This window comes from Sapajus apella, unplaced genomic scaffold (genome assembly GCF_009761245.1).
Source record: "Sapajus apella isolate SASKATOON/1434 unplaced genomic scaffold, GSC_monkey_1.0 scaffold61, whole genome shotgun sequence".
Classification (NCBI taxonomy): Eukaryota; Metazoa; Chordata; class Mammalia; order Primates; family Cebidae; genus Sapajus; species Sapajus apella.
The window spans coordinates 11,047,213-11,071,920 of NW_022437001.1; the positions used below are offsets into that span (position 1 = coordinate 11,047,213).

General features: G+C 35.5%; 1 protein-coding gene across 9 annotated transcripts in view; it reads right to left on the minus strand.

Annotated features, from left to right (window-relative positions):
• The window catches only part of IL15 (interleukin 15), a 107,366-nt gene that overhangs the window by 61,476 nt on the left and 21,182 nt on the right, over nt 1–24,708 (minus strand). For 5 of the 9 annotated variants that reach the window (XR_004259330.1, XR_004259332.1, XR_004259331.1 and 2 more), the window contains exon 3: nt 21,514–21,635. Coding sequence is in view for 1 of the 9 variants with exons in the window: in XM_032246504.1 (XP_032102395.1) it covers nt 21,514–21,635 (122 nt within the window). In the remaining 8 variants the exon portion in view is untranslated. Of the gene's footprint in view, nt 1–16,921; nt 17,036–21,513; nt 21,636–24,708 lie in introns of all 9 variants that reach the window. The other 4 variants (XR_004259335.1, XR_004259334.1, XM_032246505.1 and 1 more) reach the window with 1 other exon arrangement.

Here is a 24,708-nt window from a genome sequence, read left to right on the forward strand (position 1 = left end):
GAGTTAGCCCATTCCTTCCTGCCTGAATTCCTGGTGCTGGCTTCTATTTTTTACTAATAAATGTCCTTTGTGGCTTTTCTCTTTTCCAGAATAGACACTTTTGCCTGAATTAAAAACCTGCTCGGCAGATATTCTTTCTATTTAAATGATTTTTTAACAGTGTCTACGAACTAGTATGCTGTCTCTTCGTCTATAGGTATGACTTTCTCATAACAATCCTGTATCCACATAAAACTACATTTGCAATATGAGATAAAAAGGTATTTCTCAAAATGTGCAAGGTTTTTATACCTGCTGTTGTAGCTGCAGCTCAGCTTCAGGAATTTCCATTCCCTAGGCTGGATTCATTTATCTTGAAATGATGAGCAATCAAAGTGGCAGTCCTTGTTTTATGGAACATATCAGGCAATTCAACTTTTTCTTGTAATGTCATGACTTTTATGTTTCTTGGAAGCATTTCCAGAGTCACTAGTGACACTTCCTGTGTGCCGTAGGGTGTTATTCAAGGTTTATGGTAGTACGCTAAACACTACAACAATACTCGAGAACTGCAAGAGATCACTTTTTACTTCAGTATGCAATTTACTGGAGATGAGCTGCTCATACAGAGATGACTAGCATCACAGGGCATCTTATGCAGAGATCGCAGCACTGGAGTTCACCTCAATACCAACAAGCAGCGGTTACAAAATTCTTATAGTAGTTCAGTATGTACTACAATTAATTTTATGCCTCATTATTATGTGTTTACATTTTCGTCAACTCTAAGTGCTTATGTGTGTAAGTTCTGATACATTTTAACTTTTAATAATAGATTTGTGTATATTTTACGGTAGTTAATGATAAAATAGACTAGTAACTCCAGACTAGTATCACACCTAATTTCTTCCTAATTTTTTTCCAGTGTTTCTAGGCTATACTGTTGACCTGTTATTTTTCCAAATTGTCTCAAATATCCAAAAGAATTCCAATATAATTATTCAAAAAAATATGGGTATAAGTGAACCTCTGCAGCTGAAACCCATATTGTTCAAGATTCAACTGTAACTTAATTCTGTCAACAACCTGAATGAGCTTGATAATAAATTCTTTCCAGCTGCCAGCTAAGAGCCCAGCCTGGCTGACACCTTGATTTCAGAGGCCCAAAGTAGAACATTCAGTCCAGTCTGCTTGGCCTTCTGAGCTACAGAGCCATGATATAAGTAATGGTGTTATTTTAATTCTCTAAGTTTGTGGTGATTTTTTACACAGTAATAGAAAACTAATACATAGGGGAATTTATTTAACTTCTAGAGCTGCTGAAAAACAGAGATAATAATACAATTCATAAACAATTTTTAGGAGTCACATTGCATACATATTGCATACATAATCTTGTATGCAATGTGCCTAGCACACCACTTAGCATGCAGTAATAAATTAATATGCAGTAACTGTACCTTTAAATACTTTATTTTATGAAACTTCAGAGATTTCTGACACATTTTATATTTCTGAAATTCTCTGCAAAACTGTTAGGGTATTACTTCTACCTGGGTTTCCTTGTGTGTTGAACAGACTTAGAGGTCTGTTTAAATTAAATTTCAGTCTCATATGAAATACCACAAAAATAATCAAATGAATCCACAAAGCACATGTAAAACTCAATCTGGTCGATCTGTATTTGCATCCCATACAGGCTACACTTCAGTTGAGAACAAAAAAAACAAACAAACAAACAAAAAAAACCAAACCCTACATCCCCTGTGGTTCATTATTTCAATAAAGATCAACTGAAGAGTTACCTGAAACTTCTGCAAATCTGCCATTTTAATATCAACTTTGACTGAACTTTCTAAATATCAAGACCCAGGCAGAAAAGATCAAATGCTGTGAATGTTCAATTTGTTTACATTGTTTAGCTGGTCCAAATAATTCATAGTTATCAAAGTACAAATATGGGTTGAATGAAAAGAGCACATCACTAACTGTGCTGGAATAATATAAATGCTGTACAAAACTAGAATATTTGTTTTTGGAGGAAGCAAGCCATATAAAGAAATTTAAAAGACAATAAAATCTATGCTACTGCTGTCAGAATGAATAAAGTAGTTTATATGTATGATATAAATGGACAAAAATTAAGGAAAGGTGGCAAACTACAGAAAGATGAGTTGAAATATATTTTCCGATGGTAATAAATACATTATTTCACATGTGTTGCAAGTGGCAGATATAGTCCAATAACTTGTATCTAATAGTTCTGAGAACAGTGAGGCAATGAGCTCATTATTGTTTCAGAGGGTGAAAGGGAAGCTGTAGAAAATTTTAAGAAACAGAAAGAAAGATTAGTCAAAGTAGGTAGAATAGTGATGAGTAAGATACCAAAGGTATAATTGAGGTATTTGATTCAAATGACCTTAATTCCCATAGTAATTCACTAGGGAACTATAAAATAAAAGTAAGTCAAGAAAAATCATATCCTTCATCATATAAAGTACCATTTAATGAGAGACTGTGTAGATACGTACAAAGCAGAATGTTTGATCTGTAGTACACAATGAAAAGACAGATCATTGTATGCTTTTTCTAGTTCAGTGCCAAACAACTACAACTCCTGATTCAAGAAAGATAGTTTCTATTGTATTTTTATTTCAATGAAAATGCATAGAGTGAGAAATTTTATTACAGTTTACCCCGAATGAATCCACTGAACAAATATCAATTGCCCACTACAGTGTTCTAACTGCTATGCTAAGAAGTGAAGGTATAAATATGATCAAGGTCAGCATCACCTCTGCCCTCATTGAGCTCACAGTCTAGTGAGGAAGAAAGAAAAGCCCACAGTAGTTATATAATATTGGGAAGTATTAGAGGAGGGTGCTGTGCAAACATTCAAGAGAGGTGCCTGGCCAGAAGACTTTCCAGAGGAAGTGACATGGAAACTGTGACTTTAGGGCAGGGAGACACTCATCAAAAGAATAGTGGGGCGGGGCGGGGAATGAAAGAAGAATAGTAGGGTATGTTCCAACCTGAGAGGTCAACATATCTGTAAGTCAAAAGGTGAGCAACTATCTTGTATTTTCAAGAAAATAAAAGACATTCCTATAGCTAGAGTCTATGATTAACATGTATCACTGGCTAGAAACTAGTATATTTTTCTGTTATAACTGCTTTTATGTATTTAAAATCTACAGTTCATCTTGAGACTGAATATTTTTCAAAGCAGGATTCTTGCAACTCTCAAAAGTTTGGAATACCCTATTTTTATCAAAATGGACAAGTTTGTGTTTTCTGCTTTACCACACATACCCTCAAGATAGTGTGGGATACAAATTATAAATTCACTGAGACTTCAAAAACAACAAAAATAAATCAATGCAACAATATAATATTTTGTGGTGAGTCATTGGAAGAGTAAGAAGGCTGTCTAGTTAGAAATGATATTGAACTACTAGATTAAAATAAAAAGAAAACAAAGTCACACATCACCCAACTCCATGCTCTCCAATCCTTGGTTATGCACTTAGATAAGAGGAAAACTAGCTTAAAATATTTGTCTTATTGTTATGAAGGAATAAAAGTGACAGACATTAAGCAGTAAAGTAAAAATCTACCTCTTATTGCTAAAGCATTGAAGATAGTGTAATAACAAATTAACAAGAATTAAGAACCTTCAAACTGCCAGATTTTTTTACAGATAGACAAATCCTTCACTCATAACCCATGATTAGAAGTTGCTGCAATATTTTTTAAAATTTCAAACAATTACTATGAACTATATAGGAGGACTTAAACTGTGCCTTTTCATACTATTACTTCCTTGCTAGTAATGATGATTGGAACACACACACAAAATAAGTATAACTGTTAGCCACTGTACATAGAAAAATAGATTGCTTACGCTATACCAAATGGGAAATAAAAACCTACCTTGTGTATATGTGGTAGTTTGCAAAAGTGGCCACAACAGTCTCTCCCATTCCGTATGTCCTTCTGCAATGTGAATCTGACACTTATTCCATTGAAAGGTGGAGTCTATCACCTTCTCTCCCCTTAAATCTGGGCTAGCATTGTCCCTATAACTAGCCATAACCAATAGGATATGACAAAAATAATGTGTGAATGCCAACACTAGGTCCCAAGGGGCCTTGTCATTCTGTTTGTTCCATCCTTCACTGTTTCTGCTGTCATATAAGAAAATCCAGTTGGACTACCTAATGAAGAAACTGCATGATGAAAGAAGCTCACACAACAGCCATTACCAAGGCACCAGACAGGTGAGTGAGGAGATCTCGAATGAGCCCAAACAATATCAGGGAGAAAAAACACTGAGTCAACCAACAGAATCATGAGAAATAATAAAGTGTTGTGATTTTAAGACAAGAAATTTTGTATGGTTTATCACACAACAGAAAACTGATTTACTATAAAATTTTAAATCACGAGATTTAGAAAACATGAGTTAGTAATCTCTTATCCAGAAATCCCTCAGTCAATAATATGTCATCTAACATCCTACAGCATTTTGTAGTGCTTTTCAGAACTTCATTTTCCCCCATAGATAACACTCAGAGTTACGTATTATTATTATTATTATTATTATTATATGGACGTATAGGGGAGGAATGAAAGCTGATGATTTACTTAGCTAATAAGTGTTCCCACAAAATATGAAATTCCTCATTAGTCTAAAAGCTTCTTCTGGTAGAAGTTATATTACTCATCTTTGCGTCTCTAGTATATACATTAAGACTAGCAATATAGAAGGCTATTTCTATATGAAATGATGGGTGAATAGTTAGATGGATGGATGAATGGATAAATTGATCTTCTGCTTCTTCTGCCATTTTAAATATTTAAGAAAACTGTGATACACAGACAGCCCATCCCATTGTGCAATGCACACATGAGCCCAAACCAGAACCTCCAAGGTCTTTTTCTCCATGCTAGTTGTTTTCGTGATTTTTCACTTGAATTAGTACTTAGATATATTATATTACTGGCTGTGTCTTTCTATGTAAATTTGCCAGTGTTTCTCTCAAACACTTCAGGTATAAAGATACAGGAAACAGGACATAATGTTGAATCTAAAACTAACTTCTATAATTTGCATTCTGCATTTACATATATGAAAGTAATACTCTAGATTTCAAAAGTTTATCTAAAATATTGTATCATCTTACATGAAAGAAGTAAAATAATTTCTAGGTCGTACTAGTAAAATTATTGAATATCTCTATAAATTTATTGTAAAAAGCAAAACATATTGGTTAAACTTAAAATCAATAAAATTACATAGGAAAATAGGCTTAAGCTCTAGTGAACTACTTGAATTAAGGAAATAAATGAACTCATTAATTATGGCTAAAGAGACTTCTTCAAATTGTGTCATTCATCTAGTTAATTTGGACAGAAGAACTCATATAGTACATTTATTTCAGTCAACTTTGAAAAGATATAACCCCCTTTAATCCCATAGTTAAAGCATAAGTATTCCAATTCTTTGATGCCAACACAGCTGGCTACAATTCTTATAGCCTGTTTCATTGTACAATGTATCACGATACTCTCATAAACCAAAGAATACTTTTAGCCTCTGTGACGTCCAGTAAGTCAAACATTATTTTTCATTAATTTCCACAGAATTACGAAATTAGAAATTTTCTGAAACTATTTGCCTTACATTCTAATCAACATTTTAAAAATTTATATTAATTTTATTGAATCCATTTTTATATCTAGTTGATGGAAGTCCTCAGTAACTTTATGGGGCTCAGAAGAAATAAGACATGATTTTATAAAATCTATTTCTGGGCAAAACTCTTTAAATATTTATATAATTTAACAATAATAATCTATCTTAATTAGAATATTGTATATCTATGCTTATTCATGAGTTTTCAAATTATCCGCTTGGTGACTATTAATCTAGATTTCTAGGCCTAATGTCTCAGTTAAGGCTCTGTTATGAGCCAAGTCAGGTTGCAGGTTTTTGTTGTTGTTCTACATTTTTGCATTTTAAATATGTATTACTGGAATAGTTAAAAAAATACAAAGAATAAGATGTGACACATACCACATCTGGTCCACAAAGACTGAAATATTTAGCATCTCACATTTTACAGAAAAAGTTTGCCAATCCCTGTCCTCTGGGATACTTCCACCGGAATAGCCTATTATTGCCTCAAACTTAATAAATCTAAAATCAAAATTTTTCTACCCAGACAACATTATCTTCTTTTAACTCTCTATTTCTGCTAAATTCAACATGATGCAGCCATAATCCTTGGCTCAGAAACACGCTGGACCCAAGCCTCTCTCTGATCCCTGATAATCTTTTCTGTTTTCTTTTGTCACCACTGCTATTGCAACAACTTAGTCTAGACCTTCCTCACCTTAAGGCTGAAGTCTTGTAAATACAATCTCTGCCCCACTCAATATCCGTGTGTGCTCCTAATGAGCTAATTTAAGTCAACAACACTGCTTTCATCACATAACCACTCAAATAGTTTCAAGGCTCCTTGTTGCTTGCCATTGTATGTCTATTCCAGCACTTTCAAAGTCTCACTTAATCAGGCACCTATATTTCCAACTTTACATTTTTCATTTAGTCCCTTAATATTTGGTATTAGCTAACACATACCAAATATTTACTACTTTTCAGTTACTATTTTAAGTTACTAATTTTTGTCATAACAACTTTATAAGAAAGAGACTATTATTATCATCATTTTAAATGACATGTAAAATGATGACATTCTTCTGCCCCAAAAAGCAGAAGACAAACTTATTTCTTAATCTTGCTGGCTAGACAAGACACTCACATTTTTTTTTCTCTCTCTCTTTTTTTTAAATTGTACTTTAGGCTCTGGGGAACATGTGCAGATCATGCAGGGTTGTTGCATAGGTGCACATGTAACCAGGTGGTTTGTTGCCTCCGTTCCCCCTTCATCTATATCCAGCATTTCTCCCCATGTTATGCCTCCCCACCATTCCCTACCCCCTTGCTGAAAACAATGAGTTCGTGTCCTTTGTAGGGACTTGGATGAACCTGGAAATCATCATTCTTAGCAAACCGACACACGAACAGAAAACCAAACACCTCATGTTCTCACTCATAGGCAGGTGTTGAACAATGAGAACACGTGGACTCAGGGAGAGGGGCATCACACACTGGGGTCAGTTGGCAGGGGGCCTGGGGAGGGACACTCACATTTTTTTTTAAGAGTAAGTAGCATACAGAATGAAAAAAGAAGGTATGAATAAAACCATAGGTGCTGGGTGGAAATGTCATTTAAAATGATAATAATAGTGGTCCCTTTCTTATAAAGTTGTTGTAACAGATTGTCATTAAGATGATAAATCTGGGGAATAAAGGAATTACATTACTTACCTAAAGTTACACATCTAGTAAGTGACAGCCCAGAACAGAAAACTAGGCAGCCTTGCTTGCATCCATGTTTTTAGTGCGAGGTTAAGCTCCTCTTAGAATAAACCAGTGCCACCTCCTGTTTGTAAATCCCTACTGTCTAGCTTTCCTAAGGCCTCAATCTTGAAAATGAAAGTTGGTCTAAATTGAGTTTCAAACATAGTAGAGAGTGGAAACATGATCTGTCAATGGAGGCTAAACCAGAGGTTGCCCTTAGGGGAAAAAGGACCTGACGTAAGTTGGCATTTCAACCAGTGGGTGGGAAGGAAAAGAGAAACAAAGAAGATCTATGTGAGCTGAATTCTCATCCAGTACTGACATGGGAGGGGGACTGACAGTGGATTTGGTGGCGTGCTTAGTCCCCACACCCAGTCAAATTCCCAACAGATACCAACATGAAGTGTAGTCCCACTCAAGAGTTGGCCAAATGTGACAGAGTAACAAAGGTGAAAACTAGGTAGGCAGAGAGAAAGATTGAGTTAACTCATCTAAGCTTCTTCTCTGGAAGGAATCCAGAAGTTTCTGTCATAACCCACAGGGAGCATGGAAGATAGCTGAGGAGAGAGTCAGAGGCTCACACTAAAGAGGCAGTGGCCAAGTGGCATAAAGGTGGCTGAACCCACCACATCAGAGACAGCTTAAATGCCTGGCCCAGGGAGGTAGATTGAGGCATGGGGAAGTTACAGCATTTCACTCAAAAGGCCTTCCATCTTAAAAAAAAAAAAACCTCTCAACAAGGATGTGCATGTATTTCCCACCATATGTGGCACTAGGTATTATCTCTATCTCAAAATCAATCATTTCATCTGTTTTAATAAAATTTTAAAGTGATTTAACCACAACTGTAAAATATACGTTAATAAAAGTTAATTGTATATATACATTTTTAATGCACAAATTAAATTTCTGTAAAGTGAGCTTTACTAACTGTGACAGCAAAGTTTAATGTCCCATGAAAAGGTTAACAATGCCAGGTTGGTTTTCACAGAATATTAACATAACCTATTGTACCAGAAAATTGAAATAAGAGAAAGAATTAAATAAATAAGCTCACTAATGGTAGTCAATGACAGTGAGGTTCATGCTTATTTATCTATGTGTATATAACTGATCCCTAGAGGGTTTTGACAACTGACTAAGTGTCATATACATTAGGATACCAAAGCAAAAATAAATACAACCCACATTAGCATACATTATAACAGAATTTTAAAAAAAGATACTTTAAGACTTATATTTGATTCAACTCTACCCTTCCTTCCAGAATAAACAGATCCCCCAAAAGCAGAAGACAAACTTATTTCTTAATCTTGCTGGCTAGACAAGACACTCACTTTTTTTTTTTTTTTTTTTTTTTTTTTTAATGAGTAAATGGCATACAGAGTGAAAAAAGAAAGTATGAATTAAACCATAGGTGCTGGGTAGAAAACAGTTCTTTCTCTACTCTCATACCATGACAGTCAACACAGAAAACTTCTGTGACCAAGGGTGAGGGGATTTCTCCCAACCAACAAGCAAGAAATCAGTTCTGCAGTGGACACCCAACTGCAGTGGAAATAGCATCCTAACACTACCTGGAGACAGTATCAGATCACATAAGCTGAAGGCTCAGTCTCTACATGCACCAGGTTATTTTACCTGGGCTTCTAACCCACCAGTTATAAATCAGAGTTCCCGTAGCCCAGTTCTTGGGTTTGATTAATTTGTTAGACTGTCTCACATAACTCAAGAGAAACACATTGACAACTCTATTATAAAGGATATTTTAAAAGATACAAATAAACGGTGAGATGAAGAGAGTATCATAAGGCAAAGTCCACAAGGGCCCTGAGCACAGGAGCTTCCGTTCCTGTGGAATTGGGATGTGCCACCCACCCACACATGGATGAGTTATTCTTCACCTTTTTGCAAGCTCCCACAATTTCAGCTATTCAGAAGCTCCCCATTCTCTATCTTTCTGGGCCTTTTAAGGAAAATTCATTGGATAGGAATGATTGAAGCATGGACAATCATGTAAAAATATGATTAGGCAAAGAGAGTATGACCTAATATGAATAAACTGAGTGGGGCAACCCAGTAGCGACTGTTTAGATTTTTCTTGGCCTCTCTGTGCAGCATTCATTCTTCCTGGGTATGGTGCAGGATCCTTTCTAAAATGGGGGTCTTATGACTTACATTCAGATCACTTCTTTATGGTCAGCTCCAAAACACAAAGGGAGAGAAGATGAGAGTACAGTTTTAGTTTCCGTGGCCTTCCTTGGGGAGAAAAAGAAGCAAGTTAAAAAAAAGCAGGGGGAAAGGAGGGCCAGAAACAGTGGGTCACACCTGTAATCCCAGCACTCAGAGAGGCTGAGACAGACAGATAGCTTGAGAATGGGAATAGTTAACATGGCAAAACCCAATCTCTACAAAAGAATATTTTAAAAACTAGCCCGGCAGAGTGGTGCACAGCTGTAGCTCCAGCTACTCGGGAGGCTGACATGGAAGGATCACCTGGGTCCCGGAGGTCAAGGCTGCAGTGGGCCAAGATTGTGCCATTGCACTCCAGGCTGGCTGATAGAATGAGACCCTGTCTAATAAAATTGAAATTTTTAAACTAAAAGGAGGGGAGCAGCAGGAGAAGGTCAGAGAGAAATTTTGTTTTCTGATTCCTGCTTCTGAGCCCTAAAGAGCCCCAACATTATGACAAAAGACTGTCACCTTTATTACTCTAAAGCTGTTTGGAAGCTCCTTCAGAAACCAAGAACAAAAGACTAAATACTTTAACAAAAGATACACCTATTGTTTTAGTCACCCAGGAAATAACAAGCTCTATGGGAGTTATGAAACAGAAACCATGGACAGAAACCAAAATATACACATCATAATATTAACAACTCGCATATTAATCATTCCCTACTTCAGCAATATTTAGGGGAAATTACCTAATCCATTTCAGCAACAAAATTATACAAGAGTTAGGAATCAATATGATAAGGTATGGTGCTATATGAAGAAATCAATAAAACTAGATTGAAAGGCAAAAATAACAGTTAAATAACTTGAGAAGCATACTTTATTCCTAGAGGAAAACTATACTATATTACAGATATAATTTTTCCCAATAATTTCATAAGAAATAAATTCAGAAGTGAAAATGATGTATAAGAATTGATATGAGAAGTGAACTTGACACTATGATCCTTAAGTTCCTCTAAAAACATCTACTGGTGAAAATAATTTTTAAATAGAAAAGGAATAAAGAGGAACTAGACCAGTAGATGTTAAAATTTACCACAAAATAAAAACAAGTTTAGTCTATCAACACTGAAGTGTTGACAAATGACTCAATGAACCACTATCTTAATCTTGAAGCAGCAGGTAAGGGACAAGTTATTACTGAACAAGTGTTTTGTGAAACATTCGTTTAAGTCTTTAAAAGATTTATATTCTCATCTCACATCTTATGACAAATTCTAGCTTTAAAAAAAAGACATCTAGAAAAAAAGTAAATATTTATATAATTTCTAGATGAGCTCTAATATTTCTTGAACTTGTCAGTGACAGCGGAAACCCACCTTAACTACAGTGGCAAAGAGATCACCTGATATCATTCAAGAGATCACCTGATATCATGTGTCTCAACTTGACACATCAGGTGGGAGAGGTATATGAGTCTTGAATGGGCAAAGATGAACCATTTGAAGCAATGTCTTGAGTTCCATTCATTCATCTTTCCATTGCTTACTAAGAAGGGGAAGTATCACAGATACATTAAGGAGATTCTTAGGAGGATTTGGTGGATGATTTGGGGTATGTATTAATTGCTTTTTTCTGAAGACTCAAATGGTTGGATCCCAGCATCCATGATGACAGGAAGCCCAAACTATCCCAAAGGGAATGAGCCTACATGGGGTGCTTTACAGGAAGAAGAATTGAGACCTCCACTTGACACTTCTCATCAACTTGACATGCAAATAAATTATCTTTCAGGTACCTCAGGGAGTCAAACCCAACCAGTTGCCAGTTTTTGCAAATATAGTTTATTGGAACCCATGTTCATTCATTTACATACTATCAATAGCTTCTACTACCCGGAAATGGCAGAAATATGTAGTCATGACAGAGACCATATTTAAATCCTGCAAAGCAAAGAACACTTACTCCTCTGCCTCTTTATAGAAAAATGTTCTGCTTCCTGCCTCCCAGCCTTTAACTTTTCCATTGAGGCCCCGTGCATCTGGAGCAGAAACAACCATATCTGTTGTGCCCTGTCTAAATTCTTTATCTGCAGAATTTATGAGCATAATAAATGATTGCTTTATTATATGAAATCTGAGAATGATTTCTTATGCAATCTGAGCACTTAGAACATAGGTAAATATAGTGCTTGGAAAAATCTAAGCTTTTGTTTGTTAAAGTCTCAGATGATCTAAACTTTATTTCTTCCCTGTTCCTCCATATTCCAACATACATACATTCAGATCTTTGTAGTCTTTAAATTGTACCTAAGATTAAGCAACATGTCCACCTATCTCCCCCTTAGTGTTTGTAACCTAATATACTTTCCTTCAGGAAAGCAAATAGTAATTACAGATGTCCTGGTTAGCCTTAAAAATAAAAATATTTTGTTCACGTTGGAGAACTTCAGTTTCATCTGATGTTTCCAGATCTCCAAAACAACAAAGTCTCATTTCACAGTCTTTGTTTCCTAATCACTGTAAGAATCTCTAACGGACAAGCAATTCCAATTTCATAGCACTGGTAACTATGGCTCATAGTTCATGCAAAGAGGCATCATTAAAATACCCAGAATCATTTCTATATTTTCTCCTTTGGTCATTCATCAAAATGAAGGTTTTCATGAAGAGAATTAAAGGCTATAAAATAAAATATACTATCATGATCCCATTGAAATGTTTTATGCATTTATTAAAATTAGGGCAGTTTGAAGTGAAAGGTCAGCCAGAGATAATCAATTTCCTTAAAGTTGATATGATTCTTATTAAACATTTAGCATTTGGATGTCATTTCAAAAATAAAATAAAGTTATATTTATTGAAAAGTCAACACTGAAAGATTGATAGATTTGACAAAATAAGAATTATTAATTTCTGTAAGTTAATGTATTACTAAACAAAATGATGGAGTAAGCAGACTTTTAAAAGGTGAAATAAATATGTTAAAATGTACTGGTTCCTTAATATATTAAAGAGTTATAAAGTTTGGTTAAAAATATTTCTAAATATTAAGATTTTGAACAGAAAATTTGAAGAAATGAAAATCCAAATAGCACGTGAACACTTTAAAGATTTCAACTTACATGGTAATCAAAAGGAATTGGAAATTTGTATTCTTGTTTTTCTTCTATAAAGTTAATATGTTCACATGGCTAACACGAGATAGTATTTATGTAAGAATTCGGCTTTACTTCCTGTCCCATTCACTCTCTTGTCCCTCCACTCTGGTCTTTCTAAGCAACCATTTCTATTAATTCTTGTGCCTCCTTCCTTGAAAGTTTCTTTATGTAATGCAAGCAAATTTAGAAATATATACTTATATTCTCTCGCTTCTTAAATAAAATCAAATAACAACTAGCATCTTATGTGAGGCTGAATACCTTTTTGAGTTGAAATGATATTTGCAATTCTTTTCATATAAACTGTTCATTTATGTCCTTTGCTGACAGCTCTATAGCTTGTACTTCCCCACATCCCCCAGTTTCTAAAAGGTCTTAACATATTAGGGGGAAAATGCTCAGTGATTGGAGAAGTAAATATTTTTCCCAGTTTATTATTCTTTTGAATTTCCCCAGAGGGTTTTTCTTTTCCAACCAAAGGATTTTTTTTAATGAGTCAAATTTATCTCTGTTTTTCCTGTTTTATATGCTGGAATTGAGTAATGGTTAGAAACTTTCACAGGTTATTTGGGGGTTTTCTAAATATTAAGTCACAAAAACATACAGGTTTTACTTCCACCTGCTTAGGTCTTAGAGCTTCAGACTTAATTTGTCTCTTTCATCTGCTTTGTTGGCTCAAATCTCTGGTACAGCATCAGCAGTAGGGTTGAGAACTGTGCATCATTTTCTGATTCATACTTTTAACAGAATAATCAGAAATGTCTCCAGTGTTTGGCTATTAATTACAATATTGGCTTTAAGACAAGATTGTGTGTTTGTGTGCATGGTGTGTTTGTATTTGTATGTGTGCATTTGTGGGGCTCAAAAAATAATATTTCAAAATGAAGGCCTCAGAAGCAGCCTCAGAAGCAAGTTTCTCTCTGATCTCCTACACTCGTCTCTCTGCCTCATTCTTCTCCAAGGAGAGCTATAGAAACTAGAAGCCCTCTTCCCCAGGCAGGTCATAGGAGCCAGAACACTTTTTCATGAAGGCCAGGCATAAAGCCCAAAAATATTATTCTAAACTTCCCTCACCTTTCCATGTAACAGTTGGCCAAAAAGAAATTAAGACTGTCATTCCAGAGGGGCCATCGCTCATACCTGGGAGGAAGGAATGCTGCCTAGTTAGGGCAAGAAGAATCCGAACAGGCCTTGTTGAGATTTCCTCACCAAGTCTATTAGCATTAGATCATGTCCTTTTTGTCCAAGCACAGTTCTACATGGCTGTTTATGCACCAATCATGCCTAGACAGTGAAGTCTCCATAAATGTTCCAAAAAGACGGGTATGAAAATGGATAGTTCTCACTGAGTCTTTGGGTCTGCATTTTGTAAGGCTTCTGTGTCACATAAAACTGTGATCAAACAAACATTCATTTCTCTTGTTAATCTGTCTTTTGTTATAAGGGTGTAGGCTGTGACCTTTGTAACGGGGAAGAAAGGGATCACCCCATTTCTGCCTTTACAGCATATATAATTTGTCAGCTCACCATGACTGTAAAATGTTATAACTCTTACTTTATTATCTTTTTAAAAAAAAATCCACAATGGCTGTTGAATTTTGTCAACTAAATATGCAGCATCTACAGAAATAAGCATATGATTTTAGACCAATTAATATGATAAATTATTTTAATAGAGTTCATAATCTTTCATTCCTAGAACGAACCCTCCTTGGTCATGATATATTATTTTTTTAATGAGTTGCTGGAATTTTTCCACTAATAATATGAAGAGTTTTACACTGATATTCATAAATAAAATTGGGAAATAGTTTTCTTGTGAAATTTTTATCAAGCTTAGACATCAGTGGCATTTTGACTTCATGAAAACAATTTGAAGTTTTTATTCCTCTTTAAGGGTTTAAATCAAACTGCAATTATCTCTTCTTAAAACAAATCATTAGATAGAATATAATATGCAAAGGATACATGTTATAATATGCAAAAGATGCATGTTGTAATATCTAAGGATGCATGTTATAATAACAATGAAGGAAGAAAAAGCTACATAAAAGCTGAGTCAAACAGAAAAAAAAAATGGTGAATAAAAACACAAATATATCAGTAATTATATTAAGTAAAAATTAAATACTCTGTAAAAGACTAAGCATTCAACACAATAACATAAAACACAGCTACATGCTGTTTATACAAGATGCACGTATATAACATAGAGATAAAAAAAGGCTGAAAGTAAATGGATGAGAAAAAATATATCATGCATGCACTATTAAATGAAATTAGCTGAGGTAGCTATATTAATAATGAAGCAGATGTTAAGGCAGGTAGCCTTAGTACAAAGATGATGGTGTGCATATCTTAACTATGAAAAGTTCAAACTACCAGGGAGGTATCACATTCCCATCTATAGTCTTATAAAATCGCAGCTTTAAATCTTACAGGCAAATTCGCCATCATTGTTAGTAATTTTAAAACATCTCTTTCAAAAGCTGATAGAATAAACAGTAAACAAAAAAGTCAACAGGCACAGAGTAAATGTGGAAAAAAATAATAAACTTGACTTATCTGTTCTCTAAGGTGCCCTGCACTCAATGGCAAAACTCACTTTTGTTAGGTCCTCTTGGAACACTTACCAAAAATAACCATATGTTGGGCCTAAAGCAAGTCATGACAAAACTAAAAGGACTAAAAGTATTCAGTGTTTTATTCCCTGAAAGAAATCTGGCTGTGAAATCTGCAGACAAAAAAGGCAACTAGGGAGTCTTCAACTGGTTGAACATTAAACATAAAGTTTTAAATAATCCACATAACAGAGAAGAAATCCCAACAAAAATCAGAAAAACAATAAAGGTATGAAAATAATGCAGGTATGAAATCATCATTAGACATAGAAAAAATTATTTTATTGAGGAGTATGATTGCAAGAAAGCAGAAAGAAGGGAAAAGAAGGAGAAAAAAAAACAACAATCAAGAAAAAAAGAAAACAGAAACAGAGGGTGGATGGAGCTGTTATAAGGGAGTACAACAGAGTTTGCCATTTCTAAGTGCACAGCAGTACACAAACTGTACTTTAAGAGATCACACCCAGGCAGAGAAAAGGGGAAGAACATTTGCTAACTTCTGCATCCCATTGGTCAAAGATGAGCCTCACAGGCTCTTAACTTGTCCACATCTCCATACAAGGAGAAAAATCCCCGGCACTAAGTGGACAGTGCAGCAGGAACCTGTCATTAAGCGTCTTTTGAAGTCCATTGGATCTTACAAGGAATGGCACCTGCACCAGCTCTGAGCTCCTCTAGCTTCTTCACTAGAAGCTGCCACTAAGGGATCCAGTCTCTTCCTTTCAATGCATTTCTCTCCTTTTTAAAAGATGTGCTTTGTGAGATCTGCCTCTTATGGGAACAAAAGCATCTTTCTCCAATTCTCCCAGGAATGACTCCCTATTTGAGTGTACCTCCAACTCAGAACAGGGGTCTTTCCTGCTTGGAATACTTACTTGCTGGCAGCCATTAACTTCTGCTATCACTGTGGCCACTCCACACTCTCATTCCTCCTGGCAATGTTTTCTGCACAAATTCTGCTAACTTCACTTGTTTTTGTCTGTCTTCAATAACATGCTCTGGATTTTATGGTTACTCACTGTCTCTGGGTTTTATTAGACTTAGTTTGTGGGACTCCCTTCAATCCCATTCTCCTAATTTTCTCTGCAGTTTCAAGAGGAGAATTACATTTGGCATAAACTCCTGCCCTACTCTTCACGGAACCAGAATGATGCAACATCACCAAGGCTCACATAGAAATGATGAAGGTGTAGGGATGGCAAAGTTATAAATCTGTACATAATTTTTGGGATAAGAGCTGAGCACTGTTAAAATATTTATTACTTTAGACATCTTAGTTCCCTTCTTGGGAAATGTACCTAATGAAATTATCAGAAACTTGGACAAAATGTATTCAAAAATATATTCACTGAAGTATTATTTATAATAATGAAAAATTAGGGAAAGGTATGATGGGTTGGAGCCTATTTTAAATTAGAGTATTATATGCACATTAAAATGATGTTTACTTATGTAATGTCACAAAGAAATGTCACAATTTGCTGTTAAACAAGCAAAACCACAATGAAACTTTTCAATCTTTTTTTATAACAACCACGTAAACAAACTAACCTTGTTAACAATCATGCATTTAGTTGCCTCCTAGTAATTATGGCAACTGGTGATATTTTTCCCACTTTAAACTTTTCTATAGTTTTCACTCTTCTATAATGAGCACGTATTACCCTGATAATTAAAACGTTAATAAAAAATAAAATTAAAAGCTTTAACTAAATTGAGTGAAAAGTGGTGACTCAAGCCACCCAAGCTTGTAAGCTACATCCCTAGCTAAAATAAAAGGGAAGGGGCCTTGAGTGAAAGCATGCACTGGTGAGATTCTTATTAACTTAGCTTATACCCAAATTCTGTTTTATAAATGCGTTTATTTTCAAAATGTAAAAATTATAGCAAATAAATCATGTTAAAGACTACAAGTGAGATTCGGTTGGCAGCAATGTCATCACAGTGAAGGTTTCTTTAGCACAGAGCCTATTACACTTCCCAATTGACTATCCAAAATAAAAGCTACCTCCAAAGGATTAACCTATACAAATAGTGCCTTTCTGGGTTCTTGTTACAGCAACAGCAGAGCTCACCAAGGAACAAATTACACTTACTTGCCTCTTTTACTGTGCAAATTGAAAGAGATACTTGAGGTCTTTAATTCTACCTAGCCTAAATCCTGACATGAATAACTATCACTGGCCACCAAAAAATAACCAATCAGAATGCTCCTATATTTAAGTATCAACAAAGGAAGCTGAACCTAAAAATGCAGCAATCAAAGAGAATTCATAAAAAGAAAAGCAGAAAGCACATGACACTCTTCTTATGACTTCAAAACACGTATTTACTACTCACATACTAGGGGAGATTCCTGTTTAAATCTCTTGCATATTTCAAGCATGATTTCATTTAAGCAAAATTCCCCTGCCATAGCTTATTTTCCCCAGAATTGCTCATAATTTTTTAAGAAATAATGTTTATTCGTTTCTCTCAATGTCTTAGTGACAAGACACTCCAAACCACATTGCTATTACTAAAATGTCTCAAATATTATCACTTTATATCCAAAATTTCCCCCTGCATCTTCTTCAATCCCTCAATGGTAGCAATACCTAATTGGTGTGTATCAATAAGACACCGGCTGGGTGTGGTGGTTCATGCTTGTAATCCTAGCACTTTAGGAGGCCGAGGTGGGTGGATCATGAGTTCAGGAGTTCGAGATGAGCCTGACTGACATGGTGAAACCCCGTCTCTACTAAAAATACAAAAAGTAGCCAGGCATGGTGACTACTCAGCTACTCAGGAGGCTGAGGCAGGAGAATTGCTTGAACCCACGGGGTGGAGGTTGCATTGAGCCAAGATTGGGCCATTGAACTCCAGCCTGGGTGACAAAGCAAGATTCTGTCTCAAAAAAAAAAAAAAAAAAAAAAAAAAGACACCAGTAAACTTGTTCTTGGGTTTGGAGAATTCTTAATAAAAATTCCAAGAAACAGTAATTTCAGGAAGTTTATGAAGTTAAGGGGTAAGTTTCAGTTTATAGATAATTACTGTCAAAGAACATGCTCTCCATATTTTTTCCTTTCAATTTATAGTTATTTTATTTTCTCATACCAAAAACGATGGAAAAATAAAGAAACTGCCTTTTTCCTTAGAGTTCTTATAAAATGTTTCAATTTCCTTAAACTTCCTTACTTATTCCACTGTTCATCTTGATCTATTATACATGCTATCAGAGGTGTATCTGAGGGTGTTAATTAGAATTATATCTGAGGGTATTAATTAGAAATTATAACTGAAAGTGAAAATGAAATGTATATATTCACTTTACCATAAGAAGCCAGATGCTTGAATTTATTTCTGTGGCTTTAAAGTCCCATGTCACAAAGTTTCAGTGAATGACAGACCACATATACAATGAGGGTTGTCCCATAAAATTATAATGGAGCCGAAAAATTTCCTAGCACCTGGTGACTTTGTACATGTCTGTATATTCCTTTCTTGCATTGTTATAAAAAAAAAAAAACTACCTGAGACTGGGTAATTTATAAAGAAAAAAATGTCTAACTGACTCACAGTTCTGCAGGCTATACAGGAAGCAATGGCTGGCGAGGCCTCAGGAAACAAAGTCATGGCAGAAGGTGAAGGGGAAGCAGGCATGTCTCCCATGGTCAGAGCAGGAAGAAGAGAGAGCAGTGGGGGGTGCTACAAACTTTGAAACAACCAAATCTCATGAGAACTCACTATCAGGAGAACAGCAAGGGGAAACTTTGTCCCCATGAGCCAATTACCTCCCACTAGGCCCCTCCGCCAACAATGGAGACACAAATCCAAACCATATCAATGCCTTAATGTTGTAACACAATGCATTGCTCACATGTTTAAATGCTAATGGAAACTTACTGCACTGCTAGTCATATAAAAGTATAACATAAAATTATGCACAGTACATAATACTTGATAATAACTGTTACTGGTTTACGTATTTATTACACTATACTTTATCATTATTTTATGATGTACTCCTTTTATTTATATTTTCTTAGAAGTTAACTGTAAAACAGCCTCAGGCAGGTCCTTCTGGAGATATTCCAGAAGAGGACATTGACATCACAGGAGATAACAGTTTCATGCGTGTTACTGCCCCTGGACACATTCCAGGGAGACAAGATGTGGAGGAGGAAGACACTGATGTTGATGATCCTGACTCTGTGTAGACCTAGGCTAATGTGTGTGTTTATGTCTTAGTTTTTTAAAAGCAAAAACTAAACATTTTTAAAAATAGAAAAAATCTTATAGAATAAGGATGTAAAGAAAAATATTTTTGTACAGCTGTACAATATGTTTGGTTTTATGTTGTGTTATTACAAAAGTCAAAAAGTTAAAGAAAATATTTGTTTCTTAAATTTAAAAAGTTACAATAATCTAAGGTTAATTTATTATTGAAAAAAGAAAAATATTTTTAAAAATTTAGCATGACCTAATTGTACAGTGTTTATAAAGTCTACAGTAGTGTAATGTAATGTCCAAGGTTTTCACATTCACCCACCACTCACTCACTGAATCAACCAGAGAAACTTCCAATATTGTAAACTTTATTCATCCTAAGTGTCCTATGCAGATATATCACTTTTTATCTTTTATACTGCATTTTTACTATATCTTTTCTATGTTTAGATACACAAATACTTATCACTGTGTTACAATTGCCTACAGTATTCAGTAGAGTAACATGGTGTACAGGTTTGTAGCTTAGGATCAACTGGCTATACCATATAGACTAGGCATGTATAGGCTATACCATCTCGGTTTGTGTCAGTACAGCCTAGGATGTCCTCACAACAGAATTGTCTAACGATGTATTTCTTAGAACATATCTCAATCATTAACTTATACCTTACTATATTTTTTTTAGTTATGGAGACTGAACTTGATCTTACATTGTTTTAAAATACTTCTCAAAAGTGTCAGTCATTTAAAAAATTTAATCTGCATTATCTTCTCATATATTTAGATTAGTAAATTCATTTAGAAATTAGATAGTTTGATTACATTTATTATTTAATTTTTTTTTTTTTTCGAGACAGAGTTTTGCTCTGTCGCCAGGCGTCAGGCTGAAGTGCAATGGCGCGATCTCGGCTCACTGCAACCTCTGCCTCCCGGATTCAAGCAATTTTCCTGTCTCAGCCTCCTAAGTAGCTGGGACTACAGCCGCGCGCCACTATGCCCAGCTAATTTTTGTATTTTTAGTAGAGACAGGGTTTCATCATGTCGGCCAGGATGGTCTTGATCTCTTGACCTCGTGATCCACCCGCCTCGGCCTCCCAAAGTGCTGGGATTACAGGCTTGAGCCAATGCAGCCGGCCTATTATTTAATTTTAAGCACCCAAGTTCTTTCTAAATTAATCCAGTAATATACAGATAATGATATGCACAATTCTTTCATTTTCTTTATTGACAAACTATGACTCAGAGGCCAACCCTCATCTGCCGCCTGTTTTTGTAAATAGTTCTGTTGAGACACAGCCATGCCCATACACACTGATGGCTGTTCTTAAGCAATAGGGCAGAGATGACTAGTTAGGACAGTGATCATTTGACTCACAAAGTCTATAATATTTACTAAGTGTCTCTTTTCAGAAAAAAACTTATGTGCAATATTCTGTGCCCTCAAATATATGTTTTAAGCATGCAATAACAAATTGTATATTTTTTAAACCAAGATGCTCATTTAAAAAATTCTGAATATATATAACTTCACCTGTTTTGCCACATCTTCCTTATTAGGAATTACACTATTACGTAAAAATGTCTACATTATATGATACAATTTTTAAAATTTTACTCACAGCCAGGCATAGTGGTTCACACCTGTAATCTCAGCACTTTGGGAGGCCAAGACGGGTGGATCACTAGGTCAGGAGTTCAAGACCAGCCTGGCCAAGATGGTGAAACCTTGTCACTACCTAAAATACAGAAAATTAGCTGGGCGTGGTGGTGCATGCCTGTAATCCCAGCTACTTGGGAGGCTGAGGCAGAGAACTGCTTGAACCTGGGAGTCGCAGGTTGCAGTGAGCTGAGATTGCACCTCTGCATTCCAGCCTGGGTGACAGAGTGACACTTCATCTCAAACAAACAAACAAACAAGAACCTTTACTTACACGATCTTGTATGGGCTGGCTATCTGCTAACATTGATTTCTGTGCTCCGTGTGATGTCACCAGCATGGAACATGATGGAACATTGCTCCAAAGAGCCACGTAGCCATATATTGGAATGGATTCTGTAAGAGTCAAAGGTAGGGATAAGAGGATTAATAATTATGTATTGAGAAATCCTCCCTTCCTCAGATTTATAGTTACCCACATACCTGATCATGCTATAAAAAGAAACAGGAAGACTCGTATGGAGAAAACTCCATAAGTCAAAACTTAACTTCTTGGAGAAATCTTTTCTATAATCCTCAGAGTCCCCCATAATTTAACTCATGTCCTCGCTATCTAGAGCTACTTCATTTTGGAGAAAAAATTATCATATATCATTTTTAAAGCCTATAATGTTTCATATAGCTCTCTAGTAAATGTCTTTCCCTTTGCCACGAAATAGCACAAAACACATGTGATGTCAAATGTGTTTGCATGTTTGATATCAAGTTATTGACCAAGTCTGAAGAAGGTGTTGAAAATAAGTTGTAAACATCTATTCTAAAAGTGAAATGGCAATGTCTCCACTCAGATATGAAGTAGTCAAACACAACATCATAATATAGTATAGTATTTTAAGGTATATGTAATTTTGATGAAGTATAAATATGTGAACAGATTTTATGATTGGAAAACCTAAAAATAATATAACTTCTATGTTTTTAATAAAGATAGTCCAACTTATTATGCCATTTAGAAAAGTAAAGTAGCGGCCAGGTGCATTGGCTCACATCTGTAACCCCAGCACTTTGAGAGGCCAAGGCAGGCGGATCATGAGGTCAGGAGTTCAAGAGAAGCCTAGCCAACATAGTGAAACCCCGTCTCTACTAAAAATACAAAAAAAAAAAAAAAAAAAAAAAAAAGTTAGCCAGGCATGCTAATGGGCACCTGTAAGCCCAGCTACTCTGGAAGCTAAGGCAGGAGAATCACTTGAACATGGGAGGCTGAGGTTGCAGTGAGCTGAGATCATGCCACTGCACTCCAGCTTGGGCGACAGTGTGAGACTCTATCTCGAAAAAAAAAAATTTAAATAGTATAATTTTTATTTTATAAAATAAATTAAGAAACATCTTAACCAAATTTCAGTGTGATCCAAGAATCCTTATGAAGCTCTGTGTTGAAGGAAAAGATTAAGGTTTTTGAGAAAAACTTACATTCAATTTAGAGGTTGATCATAGACCCATACCGCCATCAACCTTAGAATTGTTGCTTCCTTTTTGCTTTCTTCTCTGCATCATGTTTGTATAATACCCACCACCTTAAATTTGATTTCACTTCCCATTTCATTATCTTAAAAGAACATTTTCTTTTTCTTGGATATATTTTCCATCCTTTTTATGAACTTTCATCAATTCTACCAGGCACACTTAAGAGAGGCCCATTCCCTGAGCCCTTTTCCCTCTCCTACCAGGAAACAAGTTTCCATCAATATCAACCACAAGTGATGAATTCTGCAGGCATATGAGAATGAAATTCACAAATATCCTCAAAGACATAGGATGGGCATTTAGACCCATCTGATTCACAAATGGAAGGTCCCTGAGAAATTGCTATCCCTGTTTATCTACACTTGTTTGCTTCCTGATCTTCTAAAAGGAAAATAAATAAGAGCTCCTAAGAATGTGCTTTAAAGCCAGTTATGCTCCTCTCTTTTTTACATTGCATGCCAGCATATTCCTTCAATTTTATCAATATGGGCCAATGTTCCTAGAAAGATAGTTAGCTTCTTCAGCAAACGCCTAACAAGAGGTAACCAAAATATTAAAAAAATAAAAAGCTCTAATTCAGCTCTTATGCGATTTCTCCCCAAGAGTCTGCCCCAAGTTAAGTAACATATACTTGAAAGCCCTATAACAATGCACTTTTTCCCATAACTTCAGAGCCATAATATTAAAAATTAGGGCTTATCTATCCACATCATTGGCTTCTGTATTGCCAAGTATGTGTTTGGAAAAACTTATGTCTGACCTTGGAATTTAATTAGCACATACTGAAATGGAAATAGATGCAAAGAATGTTATAAACTCTAAAGAACTTTCAGCTCAGCATTCATATTTCATGCAGTAAGAAATCGAATCCCAGGAGACCAAGTGACTTGCTCTGACCAGCAAGACCATCTAGGAACTGATAAGCATTTCCTTTAAAAATGTGAAGATGCTATACAGCTTTGTAGTGAACAATGAAATTCATTGTTCCAGCTGACAAGCCATAGCTGAGTCCCTCCCGAGAAATGCTGTCAATGAAAGAAAACTATCTAGCTTTCTTTGTCAGGTAATGGCTTTTTCTTCCAGGAATCTGGCCTGTTTCCAGAGTTGAAACATCTCCAAAGGGCCACCCTGCCTCTAGAGGACTCCCCAGGGATCCAGTGAGGCCACCGTTGCAACTTCATCATAGCCCAGCTTCTTCCTCTGCCCACCCTGTTTCGATCCCCTCACTTCCATCATCAGGTGTTGTTCTTTAGAAGATGCCCCAGTAAACCTCTCATATGTACATTTCTATCTCAGAGTCAGCTTCCCAGAAACCCGACCTGAAACAATGGTGTATTCTGTTACTTGAGAAAATGTAAGGTTGGAAAACACTTGGATTACATAGAAGCAGATTATTGCAAGACTTGTTTTAATATGACAGTGTGCACTATGAAGCATCAACAAATACCCAGAGTTAACCAAAGTTATTTAACTATAGAGCCCTTTTGCATATTGAACATATCATGAGACTTGTGTTCTGTGGAATATGCTCTAGGAAACAGAAATGCAGTCACTCTAGCTCATTTTAGAATATAAGTGCTGAAATTACCCATGTCAATATTTCCTGTAATAGCAAAAGAATGGAAACAACCTAAATGTCCATCAGTAGGGGACTGCTTAAGTAAATTATAATACATCCATAAAATGTAATATTATGCATCAGTAGAAAAAAATGAGACTTTTGTAAACACTAGCATGAAAATGTATCCAAGGTATATTTTTTAAGTAAAAAGAAAAAGATTACTCAACAGTGTGTATTTGTTTTCAGAAAGGGGAATGATTAAATATATATGTGCATTTTTTTGTGTCTAAGCAAAACATTTGTAAGGACATACACTAGAAAATGACAACACTGGTTACGTCTATAGAAGGAAATTAGAAAGCGCTTGAACCTTTTGTGGTTTAA